Source organism: Salvia hispanica, chromosome 1, assembly GCF_023119035.1.
Source record: "Salvia hispanica cultivar TCC Black 2014 chromosome 1, UniMelb_Shisp_WGS_1.0, whole genome shotgun sequence".
NCBI classification, from domain to species: Eukaryota; Viridiplantae; Streptophyta; class Magnoliopsida; order Lamiales; family Lamiaceae; genus Salvia; species Salvia hispanica.
Genome location: NC_062965.1, coordinates 18,671,251 through 18,686,625, shown reverse-complemented (window position 1 = coordinate 18,686,625; position 15,375 = coordinate 18,671,251). Strand labels below are relative to the sequence as shown.

The 15,375-nt window shown below is 33.6% G+C and overlaps 1 protein-coding gene across 1 annotated transcript; it reads left to right on the top strand.

The window, feature by feature from the left end:
• Positions 1–5,057: 5,057 nt before the first annotated feature.
• On the top strand, positions 5,058–5,699 carry LOC125189123 (putative B3 domain-containing protein At3g24850). The gene has a single exon (XM_048086346.1). It carries the CDS (start codon positions 5,058–5,060, stop codon positions 5,697–5,699), a length of 642 nt encoding a protein of 213 aa, XP_047942303.1.
• The last annotated feature ends 9,676 nt before the right edge of the window (positions 5,700–15,375 follow it).

The following is a 15,375-nucleotide window of genomic DNA, read 5'->3' as shown; positions in this document are numbered from 1 at the left end:
AATCTCATATAGCTAGGGATGTCAATCGGGCTAACCCGTTCGGGTTCGGTCCAGCTCACTCGGGTCACCGGGCTATTTGGGTGCGGGCCATTCGGGTTATGGATTTTTCGGGTCATAAATTTTCAACCCTAACCCTAACCCGTCGGGTTTTGGGCTAACCCATCGGGCTATTCGGGCCTAAAAGCTTTCGAAAATAATCTCTTGTATCAAAATTTTCTTCTATAAAATAATTTTAAATTTTAGATACTTTTTTCTTTTTAGTTTATAATCATATAAAATCTTCAAATTTTCATAGTTTTCTTCAATAATACTTGAAAGAAGCCTTTCCTCTCGATCAACTACAATATAAATTAAAGCTTGTGTTCGTGTCATTATTATGACATTGTTCGTAACTAATTCTTAATGAAAATTAAAAATCATACCTTACATGAATCATTATTAAAATGATAAATATATTAAGATTTTGATGGGTTAGTTTTTAATTTTGTCTTGATTGGTTTTGGTGGTGGTAAGACACTAGTGGCAGATGATGGGACGGTGCAATAATGAGTTGAGATGGAACTTAAAAGCTGATATTATGGGAAAAGTGTAGAATGAAGATTGAATAAGATTAATGATCGTGTAGAATGAAGATTGAGGATTAAAAAATATAAAAAACCCCTAAAACTTAATATTTTATAATTAAAACTCACAACCCATTGGGCCGACCCGCAACCCGTTCGGGCCAACCCGTTTAGCCCGTTTTGTATTCGGGTAATTAAATTACAGCCCTAACCCGCTCATATTACCGGATTGTTCGGGCCGGCCCACGGGTTTCGGGTTGAATTGGCATCCCTATATATATAGCAATAATAAAATTACTATACTATTTGTTTTAAGTACACAAAAAGCTTATTTTTAATTAAAGTACTTATTATATAGCATAAAATAATATATTTGGTAAAAAACATCCACTTGGTTTTTCTGTAATATCAATCGATATGTATGTGTTACTATCAATATACGCAATAAGGTGCAGTTAGTGTCGTGTCTATCACCGTCGAGTCTTCTTATTGAGTGATGATTATTGAAGTAATCATTCTACATATTTAAAACGCTTCGTTTAGTAATCAATTAGTAACTTTGAATTCTACCATTTGGAAACCTTTACCCGTAAATTCTACCATCGAGAGCTTATTATTCTAAATTAAACATGGATAAGCATATTAGTTTATTCTATTAATTCAAATCTAAAACAGATTACCAATATCCATTGCTATAGGCATGCTTTACTTTTTTCGTGATATATAAAGTTGCTAATTATTTAGATTCGAAAAAAATGAAATCTTCACCCCTTTGCGTGATTGATGGGTACAATCATTCATGATTCAACCCATCACATGCTGCCTCGACTACATATATGTCCAAGTTTTGTCCACGTACGTGTTCCAAATTCGGAGATAACAAATTGTCTTCATCTTTTGTCAATAATAGCGTGTACTAGGTGCAACTCCTAGAGAGTATATAGAGATATAAAAAATACTCCGAATCACTATGATTTTTTATAAAGCTAGCAAGAGAACTCGTGTGATGAAAAATTAGGAAAAAGTTATTTCGATCTAACAATGTAAAACACCAAAGGGGAATAAAAAACAGTTCATTAGAAAAACTATTTCGATCTAACAATGTAAAACACCAAAGGGGAATTAAAATAAAATACTCCATTAGATATTTAGATAACATAAAGTCCATAGCATTTACTCTTTCGATTGTGATTTTCTTGTGATTCCATTTGTTACTCCTATTTCATATTGGATTTTCTTTGATTTCAGTCAATATATATGAGGACCATTGAAAAGAGACACAGCATGGGATAAATACAGCATGAACAATCAATAAATACATTATATTTTCATTTCTCATCCCATAAAAATAAGAGTGATGCTAAATGGCCAGATTATGGCCAGCCATAATATTAAAAAAATATTAAAATTCTGTGTACTTAATTTTAATTTGATGAAATTTATACATCTAGACAGTAGTAATTATTTAAAGACTAATGTACCCTCATATTAAATGTAGTAGGTAGTACTCCCCAATTCACATTTTGACTTATACTGATCACTTGCGCTTATATTTATTTTATTTCTGCACTCACATTTTCTTTACTTTTTTTTTGTTTCTTTTAGTTATGTTGAATAGTATTTATTTGTACTGTTTTTCTTTCCTAGATATTAGATTATATTATAAGTTTTTTTTCTCGTATTATGGAGTACTATTTATTTTAATTTCTTTGATTTTTTATGTTATAGAGTACCCATTTACTATATTTTATAATTTATGTTATATTATTTTTAATAAAACTCATACTTCAAATAAAAATATTCTTACTTTTTTTAATTGCTTTTTATTTTTTATATTATATTCTATTATTTTTATTATTTATATAATATTATTTTTAACACAACTCGTACCTCAAATAAATATTCTTGGTTTTTATTATTTACAATTATATTTATATTTCATATAATTTTATTTATATCATAACTATTTGTTATATAATTCGTACCTCCAAACCTTAAATCCTAGATCCGCCACTGTTTGTATACAATCAATAATACGAAAATTTGGACCTCAAATTCCTCTTCATTCTTGACTTGATTGGAAAATCAATAGATCCAACTCTAAGGCATGATGAAAAAAAAATTTACTTTTTCCTAGTTATTTCCCAATGCCTACATTTAGAAAACATTAAACCGCATACGTTTGATCAATTTTAACTATACTAATTTTTAATTATTATAAAATTGTTTAGTAATCAAACATGCACTTATTTGTAATAAATACATATTTTATTAATTTAAAATGAGGTACAAAAAATTATTCAGATGATTTAATATGTATATTAGTTTTGATTTAGAAAACATTGAACCACACACTTTTGATCAATTTTAACTATACTAATTTTTAATTATTATAAAATTGTTTAGTAATCAAACATGCACGTATTTGTAATCAAATACATATTTTATTAATTTAAAATGAGGTACTAAAAATTATTCAGATGATTTAATATGTATATTAGTTTTGATTTAGAAAACATTGAAGCACACACTTTTGATCAATTTTAACTATACTAATTTTTAATTATTATAAAATTGTTTAGTAATCAAACATGCACGTATTTGTAATCAAATACATATTTTATTAATTTAAAATGAGGTACTAAAAATTATTCAGATGATTTAATATGTATATTAGTTTTGAAGTCATAATAAAATATGCTTCTGATATTTCAATTCTATTATTAGTGATTATTTATGTTTAGCTTCACTTACTTCGTTTAAACTAATTTAAAATATTCTATAACTTATCCTACTATTAAATAACTTGTGAATAAAATACATGTAAACGCTATAACAATATATTGATACAAAAACAATTCAATTTCATTTATACTACAAATTAATTTACTGTTTAATTATAGTGAAATAATTTAATTTTAATGAAAACACATACTCCTACTATTATATAATATTAATAATTTGTCAAAATAATTCAGAGTTAAGTATTTAAATTTTATAACTAATTTTAATATAAAATATATTTAACCTTGGTGTTATATCACAACCTACTCACTTATGTGGAAATGTAATGCCAAATATTCACAACTTATTTTGAAATTATAGAGAAAATTAATAAATTAAATCTTGATATATGAAGATTTAAAAAATAAATTAAATAAACATATTACGATAGTAGTTGGATAGCTTCATCATTATCTTATTGATTATATGTTATGGAGTATTGTAATAACTAAAATTAAAAAAACTATTATTAAGATTATATAATATGGAGTGATAAAAATAAAAACGAAGTGGTAAAAAAGTTAAAGTAACAAATTACTCTAAAAAAGAATGAAATAAATGAAAGAAACCACAATTAAAATCTTAAGGGTAATATTGTCAACTGATTAAGCATTAAATGAATCAATTAAATTATTAATATCCAAAAGTACCTATATTTACTAAATCAGATAATTCGGGTATACCCGATCGGATATCGGGTAACCCGATATCCGATAATCCAAAATTCTCACTACACGATCCCGATTCGATACCCGAAAAATCGAATTTTGGGTATCCAATTATCCGACTTTTTCGGGTTTGGATATCAGGTATACAATACCCGATATCCATTTTGACAGGACTAATGACTACATAGCTTTACCCTAAAAATAATATACTGCTATATTTATCTATTTGTGATCACTTAATCCCTCCTTGTCTTTATGATCAATTTAATTCTTTGTCTCTTTTTTCTTTCCTCCTTTGTCTTTATTTCTTATTCAATTTAATCAATTTGACGCAAAAAACTACATTTATTACACTCTTGCATCCTAAACTCACGCCACAATTTGTAAAAGTTAATGCTCTTGTCATGGATGATGAAATCATTATATACATTACTCTCTCCGTTCCATTAAATTTGAGTCGTTTGCTTTTTGTCATAGAATTTTACTTAATGTTATTTTTTGAGTTAATGAAAAGAAAATAAAGTAAGAGATATGTACAATTAATTGTATATGATAATATTTCCATTTTAGAATACGTTTCATTTTTAGTGGGACAGCTGAAAAAAAAACGTTTCATATTTAATTGGGCAGATCCTTCCTAATATTAAATAATTACATGTAAATCATAAAAATTCAACATAAATTAAATCACATTATTTACATATGCACAATATTTACTGAAGTAGTATTGGTGCTTCATTTTCAATTGTCCAATTGATTAAGTTATCCAGCTAGTTTTAACAATCACGTCACTTGCTACAGTTTAAACATTCGTAGTTATAAACATTACCCATATTGATAATCCATGGAAGTCGAAAAAAGTAGTACTAATATAGTATTTGAAAATGTACTAGCTTGTTTGGTCGTTGAATAAATTGTTCTTCATTTATTACATTATCATAAATATTTAGGAACTATGGTAAAAAAATACCACGTTCATTTAAACTATAAAACCCTTATCTAACTTCAACTTCCACAATTCAATCAAAAGAAACCAAAAACAATGGTTCTAACAGACATAACCCGAGCCGATTTTCAACCCGACGAGCTCGACCCGACGGCAGATCCTTTCGCCATGCTACTCGCCATGGTGGGACGAGAATCGGAGAGAATCGCCGCCGCGGAGATCTCCGAAGAATCCCTTCGCGGCGGCTCCTCCAGAAGAAAAACCCTCAGCCAGACTCTCCCTCCGGCTGAGGGTTTAACCAACATGATCCAAAATCTCTCTCTCCGGCGCGGCATTGCGCCGCCGCCGCCGCCGAGACTGGTGATACAGAAGCTGTTGTTCGCCACCGACTTGAGCCCCCAGCACAACCGGCTCTCGATACCGATCTCCCAAATCAACGACAATTTCCTCATGGAGGCGGAGAAGCATCGCCTCCGCGGCGAGAACAAGCGGTCGAACTACCTGGAGGTTAAGATCATGGCGTCGGAGACTTCGTGGGAAACGGTGAAGCTCTCCCGGTGGGATATGCGGAAGGGGAGAGGCCGGAAAACGTCGTCGATTTATGTCATTAATGGTAAGTGGAATGCTTTTGTGAAAAAGAATAATCTCACTGTGGGGATGGTTGTGCAGTTGTGGTTTTTCCGGCTTCGGGAGGAGCTGTGCTTCGCGGTCGTGCAGCTGCCCGATTCGCCCGCCTGAGTTTCTCGTCGTCGGGTTTCATGATTAGGGTTTCTGTGTTAAGAGTGAAATTTTTAATTCGTTCGAGTGTTTTCTTTTTTATTTTTTCCCTCAGTGGCTTTCATTGAATGACTAGCTTCTCTTATTTGATGTGTCGAGTGAAATTATAACACTCGTCGAGGGTTTTCTTTTCAGTTCTTTCCCTCGAGACTTTTATTGAGCCGACTAGGCTTGGTTATTATTCTCGTCTTATAGGATTGAATTTTGAGATTATTTTAGTCATAGCTGGGGTTAGCTATGATTAATTATCTCATTATTATCCATCTAGGATTGAGTTGTGTGATTGAATCTCATGAACCAAAAATACTACTCCCTCCATCCGGCATTAGGAGTCCCGGTTGAGTTGGGTGCGGGTTTTAAGAAATGTTTGAGTGTGTAATAATTAGAGTAGTGTGATAATGGAATGTGGGATCCATTTGTATTATTATTTGCTTTATTTTTTGGATGTGTTTTTACTTGTGCTTCTTGCTCTGTCTGAGATCCTTGATGTTCCACCTCAATCTCAGAGATGATCACCCTCTCACTTTCACTTCTTGTATCAACAACTGCCTTCTTCTTGAAAGGCATCTCATGCTCCCAGAAAATGACATCTCTGCTTATAACAATCTTTCCATTCTCAGGTTCAATGCACCATAGTCTATAGCCTTTCACACCTGACTGATAGCCTAACATAATACACTTAACTGCCCTTGCTTCCAACTTCCCTTGCCTGATATGTGCAAAAGCCTTGCAGCCAAAAACTCTTAAGTTCTCATAGCTGCTACTTCTTCCAAACCATTTATTATCTGGTATATCCCCATTCAAGCTGGAAGCAGGGCATTTATTCATCAATATCACAACAGTGGATGTTGCCTCTGCCCAAAATCTCTTCTCCAAGCCAGCAGATAGCAACATACACCTTGTTCTCTCTAGGATAGTACGGTTTGCTCTCTCTACCACACCATTCTGTTGTGGATTCAAGGGGACAGTCCGGTGACTTTTAATTCCTCTAGACTTGCAAAACTCATCAAACTCTTTTGACAAATATTCTAGCCCGTTGTCTGTCCTCAAACATCCTAGACTTGTGTCTTTCTCTACCTCCACCTCAATGCACCATTCTCTGAATTTACTAAAAGCTTCTGACTTCTCCTTAAGTATGTAGAGCCATATTTTTCTTGAGAAGTCATCAATAATGCTCATGTAGTATCTCCCCCCTCCAATAGATTTTTCTTGGGCAGGCCCCCATAGGTCACTATGTGCATAGTCAAGTGGTTTTGATGATGTGTGTATGGCCTTCGGGTAACTTGATTTCTTGGCCTTTCCTAACACACATTCTTCACATCTTGCTGAATCATCATCATCTGCTTCATCATAGAGTACAAGGCCCTTTTTAATCAGCTCTTTCACAGTTTCAAAAGCTGGGTGACCAAGCCTAGAATGCCATACCCTCAAATTCTCTTTAATGACGGCACAATCCACCTCTGAATTGGCCTTCAACACAGTGGCAGTCATGTAGTACAAACTACCTTTTCTTCTTGCTTTCATTAACAACTTTCCTGATTTACCAACTGTCATCACCCCATCCTCATACACAAACTTGCATCCTTTTCCCTCAAGAGAACCAAGTGATATTAAATTTCTTTTAACTTCTGGGAAGTATCTCACAGATTTGAGCAAGATGCTGCACCCACCCTCAACTCTTAACCTGATGGAGCCAACACCTTTTACTGAACATATCTGATTATTCCTCAACATGACTGATCCAGTAATCCCTGTCAAGTCTTCAAACCAAGAGAGATTGTAGCTCATACGGAAACTGCAACCAGAGTCCATAATCCAAGATCCATCCTCCTTATCCATAACATTTAAGGCTACTGGAGCCTCATCTTCCTCAACTTCCTCGGTTGAATTCACTGTCTTGCCACCAGTTTCTTGTTGCTTTCTTTTCCAGGCATAGCAATCCTTCTTCAAGTGCCCCGGCTTCTTGCACCAGTGGCAAGAACGAGTTTTCCTTTGATCATTTGAAACATTCTTGGAAGGCTCATTGAACTTCTTGAATGGCTTCTTTCCCTTGAACTTTTGTACATTCAAGCTCTCAGACATTGAGTTACCTGACCTACTCTCCATACTCTGCAGCTCTTTGGACATCAAAGCAGCCTGCACCTCAAGGAATGTCACGGTTTTCTCTCGGCCATACAAGATCGCATCACGAAGTTGGTCATAGCTTGATGGGAGGGCATTCAATAACAGAATAGCCTTATCCTCGTCACCAATCGACACGTCAATATTCTCCAGATCATCGACGGTTTTACTAAAATCCTCCAACTGTTCTAACACCCCATTTCCTTCCAAGAACTTTGAGTTTACCCATTATACCTGCAGCGGTGGTTTCTTTTGCCACCTCTCGTAAGACTTTATCCCCAAGACTGAGAACAATTGTGTTGAACGCCTTTGCCTCATTCTCTGCGCTTAGTTGAGCACTCTTCTCACTTGTGTCCGCAGCCTCGGTCTCCTTTCCCTTAGTCGTCAAAGCGGAAGCTAGACCTTGTTGAGTGAGCATCGCACGGATCTTCATCTTCCACAGTGCGAAATCATTCTTTCCCGTGAATTTCTCCGCCTCGAATCTTGATGCCATCTCCGTCGCAGATTCATCTCCTCAAGAACTCCTCTTGTCTTTCAAATCAATCGATTTCCCACCGGACGGCGCCACTTGTTAGAATTGGAGATCGATTGTGTTGTAATCGCAGAAAGAGAACGTAGAAACGAGGGTTGAAAAAAGGGATTTCTGATTGAATTGACTCATGAGTGAATGAGCTACCACAACCTAACCGAAAAGTAACAAACACTTATATACATTTCAAAAACTAACGGTAACTAAAGATCAACGGCCGAGATTAAATCTTCAAGGATCAGAGGCTGATCCAACGGCTACTGAAGCTCATCATCAAGTAATGATCTTCGACTCCTTTCTCCGTTGTGTTTGCAGCTTAATCCATCAACATATTCACATAACGGCCTTAGACTAGAGTGTTATTTTCTATCTATCCTACAGACAGATCAAGATAGATAATCTAAAATTTATTATGACGCATGAGGAGCCGTATAAGGTCAAAATCTCATGTACGGTTTAAACAACGAAAATAAATTTTAACCTAGCATAGAATAATTTATTCCGCAAACAAATGATGATAGTGTCCAAGTTTTCAGGAATAAAGTACTCCCTCCGTCTCAGATTTGTAGTAACATTTTGCCATAAAAGTCTGTCCCACATTTGGAGTAACATTTAGAATTTACCATATTTGCACATAAAATTTTACCCCATTATTCACTAAAATTACACCCAAATGTCATTATCTATACTAAAATAAATCAAAACAAAAATAAAAAATCAAAGAGTCAAAAAGGGACCCACCAACTCACTTAATTTATTATACACTCTATCATCTCACTTCATTTATTACACACTCCATCATCTCACTCCACCAACTCACTTCATTTATTACACACTCCACCTCTCACTTTATTAATTACACACTCCACTAATTTCTTAAAACTTGCGCCATAACTAAATGTTACTATAAATGTGGGACGGAGGGAGTACTTATTTGGAAAGTTTCGTTTTAACTCTTTTAGCCGACATAAGATGGATATTGTAATATCAATACGTCATTGTTAGATTATTGTGTCTTTTTTGACTTTTCCCGTCTCGTGGACAACAAGTCTTACATGACTGACATGCGCCAAGTAAGGAATCAAATGATAGAAGACTCTTGATTGGTAGATAGGGCATTTTTTAAGAAAGGATAGCAGATTGGGATTGAAGTGAACCCTAAACGATGCACTGCATTGTAGCTTGGTTTTTGTTAGATTTCACTACATTTTAGCTTTATGATTGGTTAGATTGCAACATTGCATGAACAGACTTAAATGTGGAGTATATGGGTTGGTTAGTTAGGTATTGATATATTTCCTGGTTTCCTCAGTAATTATCCACTTTGAATTTAACACATGTTTTAAGAAATATAAATGAAAACGGTTTTAAAAAGTTAGTGGACTAAGAGTCCCACCTTTATACATTACTTTTGTAAGAAAATGTAACTGGAATGAATAAGTGGAATATAAGACCTAATTACCATTTATAGTAAAAAATAAAAGTGGATAATTAATGGAGTTGGACGAAAATGGCAAAAGTGGACCATTAATGAGGGAGCAGAGAATAGTAATCAATGGAATATGAGTTATTGAACGAGAGTGTTATAATCGATGATCAACAATAAAAGAAAAAGTCGCAGATTGACCCCTTCCAAACATAAGTAATATAGTAAGTAGTACCTTGAGATCGAGAAAGACCAACAATAATATCATCTTTTAGATAATTACAGCTAGGTATGATTTTGATTAATTGGAAAACCAGCACTACGTTATACTCCCTCCGTCTCATTAAAGATGACCCATTTTTTCTTTTAGTTTATCCCAAACAAGATGATCCATCACTAAAAATGGAGACATCTTTTATCTCTAGTTCATTTCTTCTCTCTTACTTTATTCTCTCCACTTAACACACGAAATAAAATCGTATAAAATCCCGTGCCGCCCAAGTGACATAGTATCGAATACATGCGTTCACGGGCCGGGGGGGGGGAGGAACCGGTCGATAACAAAAATAATACTAGTTGTAAGTATATTTGATTATTGAATTCTTTTAGGCTAAAATGTGATTAAAAAGATTGAATTAATATATAATCTGATTACTATATTAAATTTCAAATAAATATTTTATCCACACAAAAAACTTTAGCATAAAACAATAAAATTTGAAAAATAGATTTCCAAAAAAAATGGAGGGCCCATTAAAACTCAAAAAAGTTAACTAACACTGCATAATAACACACAAATATTGTTAATTTTCATCAAAGGTGTTAATCATGTTCGTGTAGGGATTTATAAATAGATTAACAGTCTACAATTCGTAGTTCAGTACTCCCCCAATCCCGGCTAAAATGACATATTTCTTAGTCAATATGGATTTTATGAGTTTTTGGTTAATGTGGTTAATTGAATAGAGAAATAGTTGGTGTAATTATTAAATGAAGAGAGAAAGAGAGTTTGAATATTTAAATGGAGAAAAAAAAGTGGTTAATTGGGTGTATTAATTGGAGAGAGAAAGTTACCAAAAATAAAAATATGTCTCTTAATTGGGACAAACTAAAAAGGAAAGTATGTTATCTTAATTGAGTGAGTACTAAAGAAAGCATCACTTTTAAAGACTTATCAAATATATATGGACGTGATTGATTTAGATAAAGCTTTTCTTTTAAAGATTTATCAAATATATATATATATATATATATATATATATATATGTACTCTATCTGTCCCATAGATATGTTAAGGTTGATACGAGTTTTAAGTAATTGGTAAAGTAAAATAGAAGGAGAAAAATTAATTGAATTTATATAGTGGATGTTGGGCCCATAAATGATTAAAGTAAAAGAGAAGAAGAAAAAGAATGTCATAAATGGATTTGAACTATTTCTATGAGATGAAAAAAAAAAGAAATATAATCTATTTCTATGGAACGGAGGGAGTAGTTTATTTAATCATCTCATGCTATTATTTTAATTTAATCAGAATTAGTCAAACAAATTAATTTGGGGCATTTGAGTGCCAATAATGAAATTTTTTGCAATGATAAAACAGGCCAAAGCAATTTGGCCCAAATAAAAGATCACTTGTGTTAGACGTGTACGTACAATTTAGGTAAGCCCAAATATATATTGGGCTTGTTAAAGGAGTTATATATGTTGCAATTAACAATTTAGGAAGCAAATGTTAAATTGGCACAATATGCTAAGATGATATTTGATTTTAGAATATATATACAATGGTGGATCCACCCACTACAAATTATATAAATTTGTTTTTAGAGCATTTAAATTCGATTATTAGATCTGTAAACTTATACTCCCAATTCATGATGTAAACATATGTAGATATTTCAAGATATCCTTACTAGCACAATAGGCGCATAAGGAAGACAACTTTATGTTGTTTAGTGACATTATTGCAAAAGTTAGTACTCGATTTTAAATATTGGTTAAATTAAGTGAAATATTTTGTGAAAAATGATGAAAATTCGTTCCAAAATTTGGTGTCCTTGATATTCACTTATTTTGTCCTTGCAATCTTAATTTGTTGATATTTCAACCTAACGAGCTCGAAACGAAGGCTGATGCCTTTGATGTTATACTCGGTGTGGCGGAGCGAGCAAGAGAGAAACCCACCAGCGGCACAAGAGTAAGAGGAAGCTAAGATAGATGCGCCACCCTCGAAGTCATATCTCAAAGGCTATAGTTAGTTATTATTTTTCCAAAACAAGTGAAAAAAATGAAAAGCACATATGGATTATAAATTATTCATACTACAAAACAGTAGTTTTAGGTGGATTAAATGGGCCAATCCCACATTTGTTAGTGGGGAAATTTTCAATTTTAGCCCAGAGGCCCTATAAATGAGCCAAGGAGTTAGACAGTTAGTAGTATTTAATCTCATACTAATCCATTATTCTAACGGTTAATGTACTACTCCCCCGTTCCATGTTAACACACTATTTTAAACTTCATGCCAAAAAGAAATGCTTCTATTAACAAGGAACAGAGGGAATACTAGGCAGTGAGGATTGGCCGAGTATGTTAACTGGGCTCCAATTGGGCCTCTTTACAAACTCAGGACCGGCCCAGACCTAGCAAATTCTGATATACGTCCTATATACTTCATTCTTAATACTTTGAATAGATCTATTTTATCCATATACATATTATTATTTATATTATTATTTGTTAGTTTATTTGTTATAAGACAAATTAAGTTAATCAATCTAAATCAAAACTTATTTAAAATTTGATTTCCATAATTATAATGATTAATTATTAACTAATTTTCTCTTTAAAAATAGTATATTCTAGAATTAAGCCTTAGAAGGCAGCCTTCGGTATATATGTATAGTATGGAGATTGGATATTATTTTCATACATATCCATATGTTTTCTAGTAATTTAATAGTAAAGTGCATGATTATTTTATATTTGTATATTTTCAAAATACTCATAGATTTTATTAATGATATTATGCAAACAGTAAAAGTAATCTATTAATTTTATTTCTCAACCTGAATCCAAACTTATACTCCATAATTATAGTAACAAATTGTTAATTGTTAAATAGTTCATTGATTTGATTTGCATTTGAATTCCATAATTATAGTAATAAATTTGAATTCCATGATTACATTTCATTTGCATGATTGTAGATTTTTATCATTAAATGATTTGCATAATTATGGATATTAGTTGTTAATTGATTTATCTTAATTAAATAAGAGTAACATTTATGTGTGTATATATTACATGCGTGTGGTGTGAATACACATTTTTGTAAAGTTTGGATATAAAATTATATTATATGTCATTCCTTTTACTTTTACATATAGTGCCAATTTCTTTTGGTTAAGGAAAAAAAATGACTTTGGCCCGGCCCAGCACAGCTCGGCCCGGGCCTGGGCTGGGCTCATCCTGTATACCAAAACCCGGCCCCGGCCCGGTCCGCCACAGACATGGGCCTGGGCCGGGCTGGGCTTAAATATTACCGGGCCTCACCGGGCCTGGGCCGGGCTGTGCCGGCCTAGCCCACTTGACAGCTTTACCCACAGTCAGTTTTTCGTCTGTCTAGTCATTTTAGGAAAGTTGTTCACTAGGTCTGGTAAATTTCGTCGTTGAAGTGTTACTATGTTTAAATCTATGTTTTCATCATGCCTATTTTCATTATGTTTTCCTTTTCCTAGGTCTAGCTGTTAGAATAGAACATTTGCACTTCCCGAGTCTAGTAGTTAAGTTCTCAACCCAAGTTTGAGTGGCAGCAGCCAAACCAGACCAAAGTCCTCTTAACTCTCACTCGTGTCCTATCTGTCTCTGTGGCTTCGACCCTTACTTCTCTATGCTAGTTACAGTGTAGTGGGTTGATGTATTATTTTCTTTGACAGCAGGCTGAAGGTGAGTCCAACGACTGTAATCTTCCTGATTATCGAGTTCCTAGATCTTGCAGTCTAGTAAATTCCCTTGACCTGAGGATTATGAATTAATTGATATGTACTGTGCTCTCAGCCCGACCTCTCATATATTAATAAGAAAATTAATATTTGTGTTTTTTTACGTTATGATCATCTAATAATTTTTCTTGAAAGCAAAAAAGGATAAAATTACAATAATTAAGTCCATGTAATTCTTAGGACAGCACATTAGTTACATCCCGAATTTAAACAAAAAAGTGTTACTTACCAATCATCAAAAGATATAAGTGAAATGCATGTATCAGATATTAACATTAATGCAATTAATCAATGCAAGTAATCTTATGACGGCTAAAGCTAATATTGGAGTCTATTATATTGTAAATTTCCAACTAATTTAATCATGAAAACTAGGACAAATCTTCATTAAGAAACTATTTTGCGAAATTGAGGACTTGTGACACGATGGTATGTTAAAACTAAATTTCAGAGTCATTAGTATATAGATGTCCAAAACCCGGGGCTGACCCGAACAATTTACTAAATTTAAAAGATCGGGGCTGTAAATTTTAATCTCGATAAAATCCAACTTGATCAAAACTTACATACACAATTGACCCTCAAGCCAAGCGTGAATATTGTGAATGAGTTCTTGATGGAGTAGGTTTTCCGACTCCTATTTTTCCTCAAGTTTGAGCGCTCCGTCACCATTTTTCTTTCTTCGTGTAAATGCTATTTTCGCAGAGATTAATTATGAAGTTCACTCTATAATTATATATATACATAGTGTAGATAATAGAATTCCAATTCGTTTAAAACTTATAATTGGTCCTGAATCTAAGCATGGAGAATGTGAAAGAGTTCGCGATCGACCAAACAAATTATTATACAAAAATGAAGAGTTTTGCCTATTAGAAATGTGTCACTCACCCCTTTAAAGGCCTCATAAGAGAGAGGGTTATCCACACTTATATAGATTAGATTGGATCATCACCAAGTCGATGTGGGACAGAATTGAGAGAATTTAACACGCCCCCTCACGTGTGGGCCGGAAAGGACATCGGTCTTCCATCACGTGGGTAGGCAATGCAAGAGATAAGAGAGAACCATCATCGATGTGGGCCGGAAAGGATATCGGCCTTCCACTCGTGAGGTAGATAAGAAATAAAGAGAAATCCATCATCGACTTGGGCCCGCTCTGATACCATATTAGAAATGGGCATTGTCGCCAGAAATGTTAGCTTGGCGCAGACAAGATCAGCGTCTAGCGGCCTGGCTTTTATCATCACTCTCAGAAGGAGCTCTGATACCATATTAAAAATGGGCCACTCACCCCTTAAAAGGCCTCATAAGGGAGAGGGTTATCCACACTTATATAGATTAGATTGGATCATCACCAAGTCGACGTGGGACAAAATTGAAAGAATTTAACATTGCTTATGCAAATAAAAGGGGAAAGAAGCATAATTGTCAGTATCGAAATAACGCTTAATTAATTAAATAAAATGTAAGAATAGTAGCTTCAAAACTAATGTGAAATGACTTCAAATATGATTATTCTATGTTCATGAACTATCCTTATTAATAATAAAA

Coding starts and splice junctions, on each gene's coding strand:
- LOC125189123 (XM_048086346.1), top strand. CDS start 5,058: ATGGTTCTAACAGACATAACCCGAGCCGATTTTCAACCCGACGAGCTC.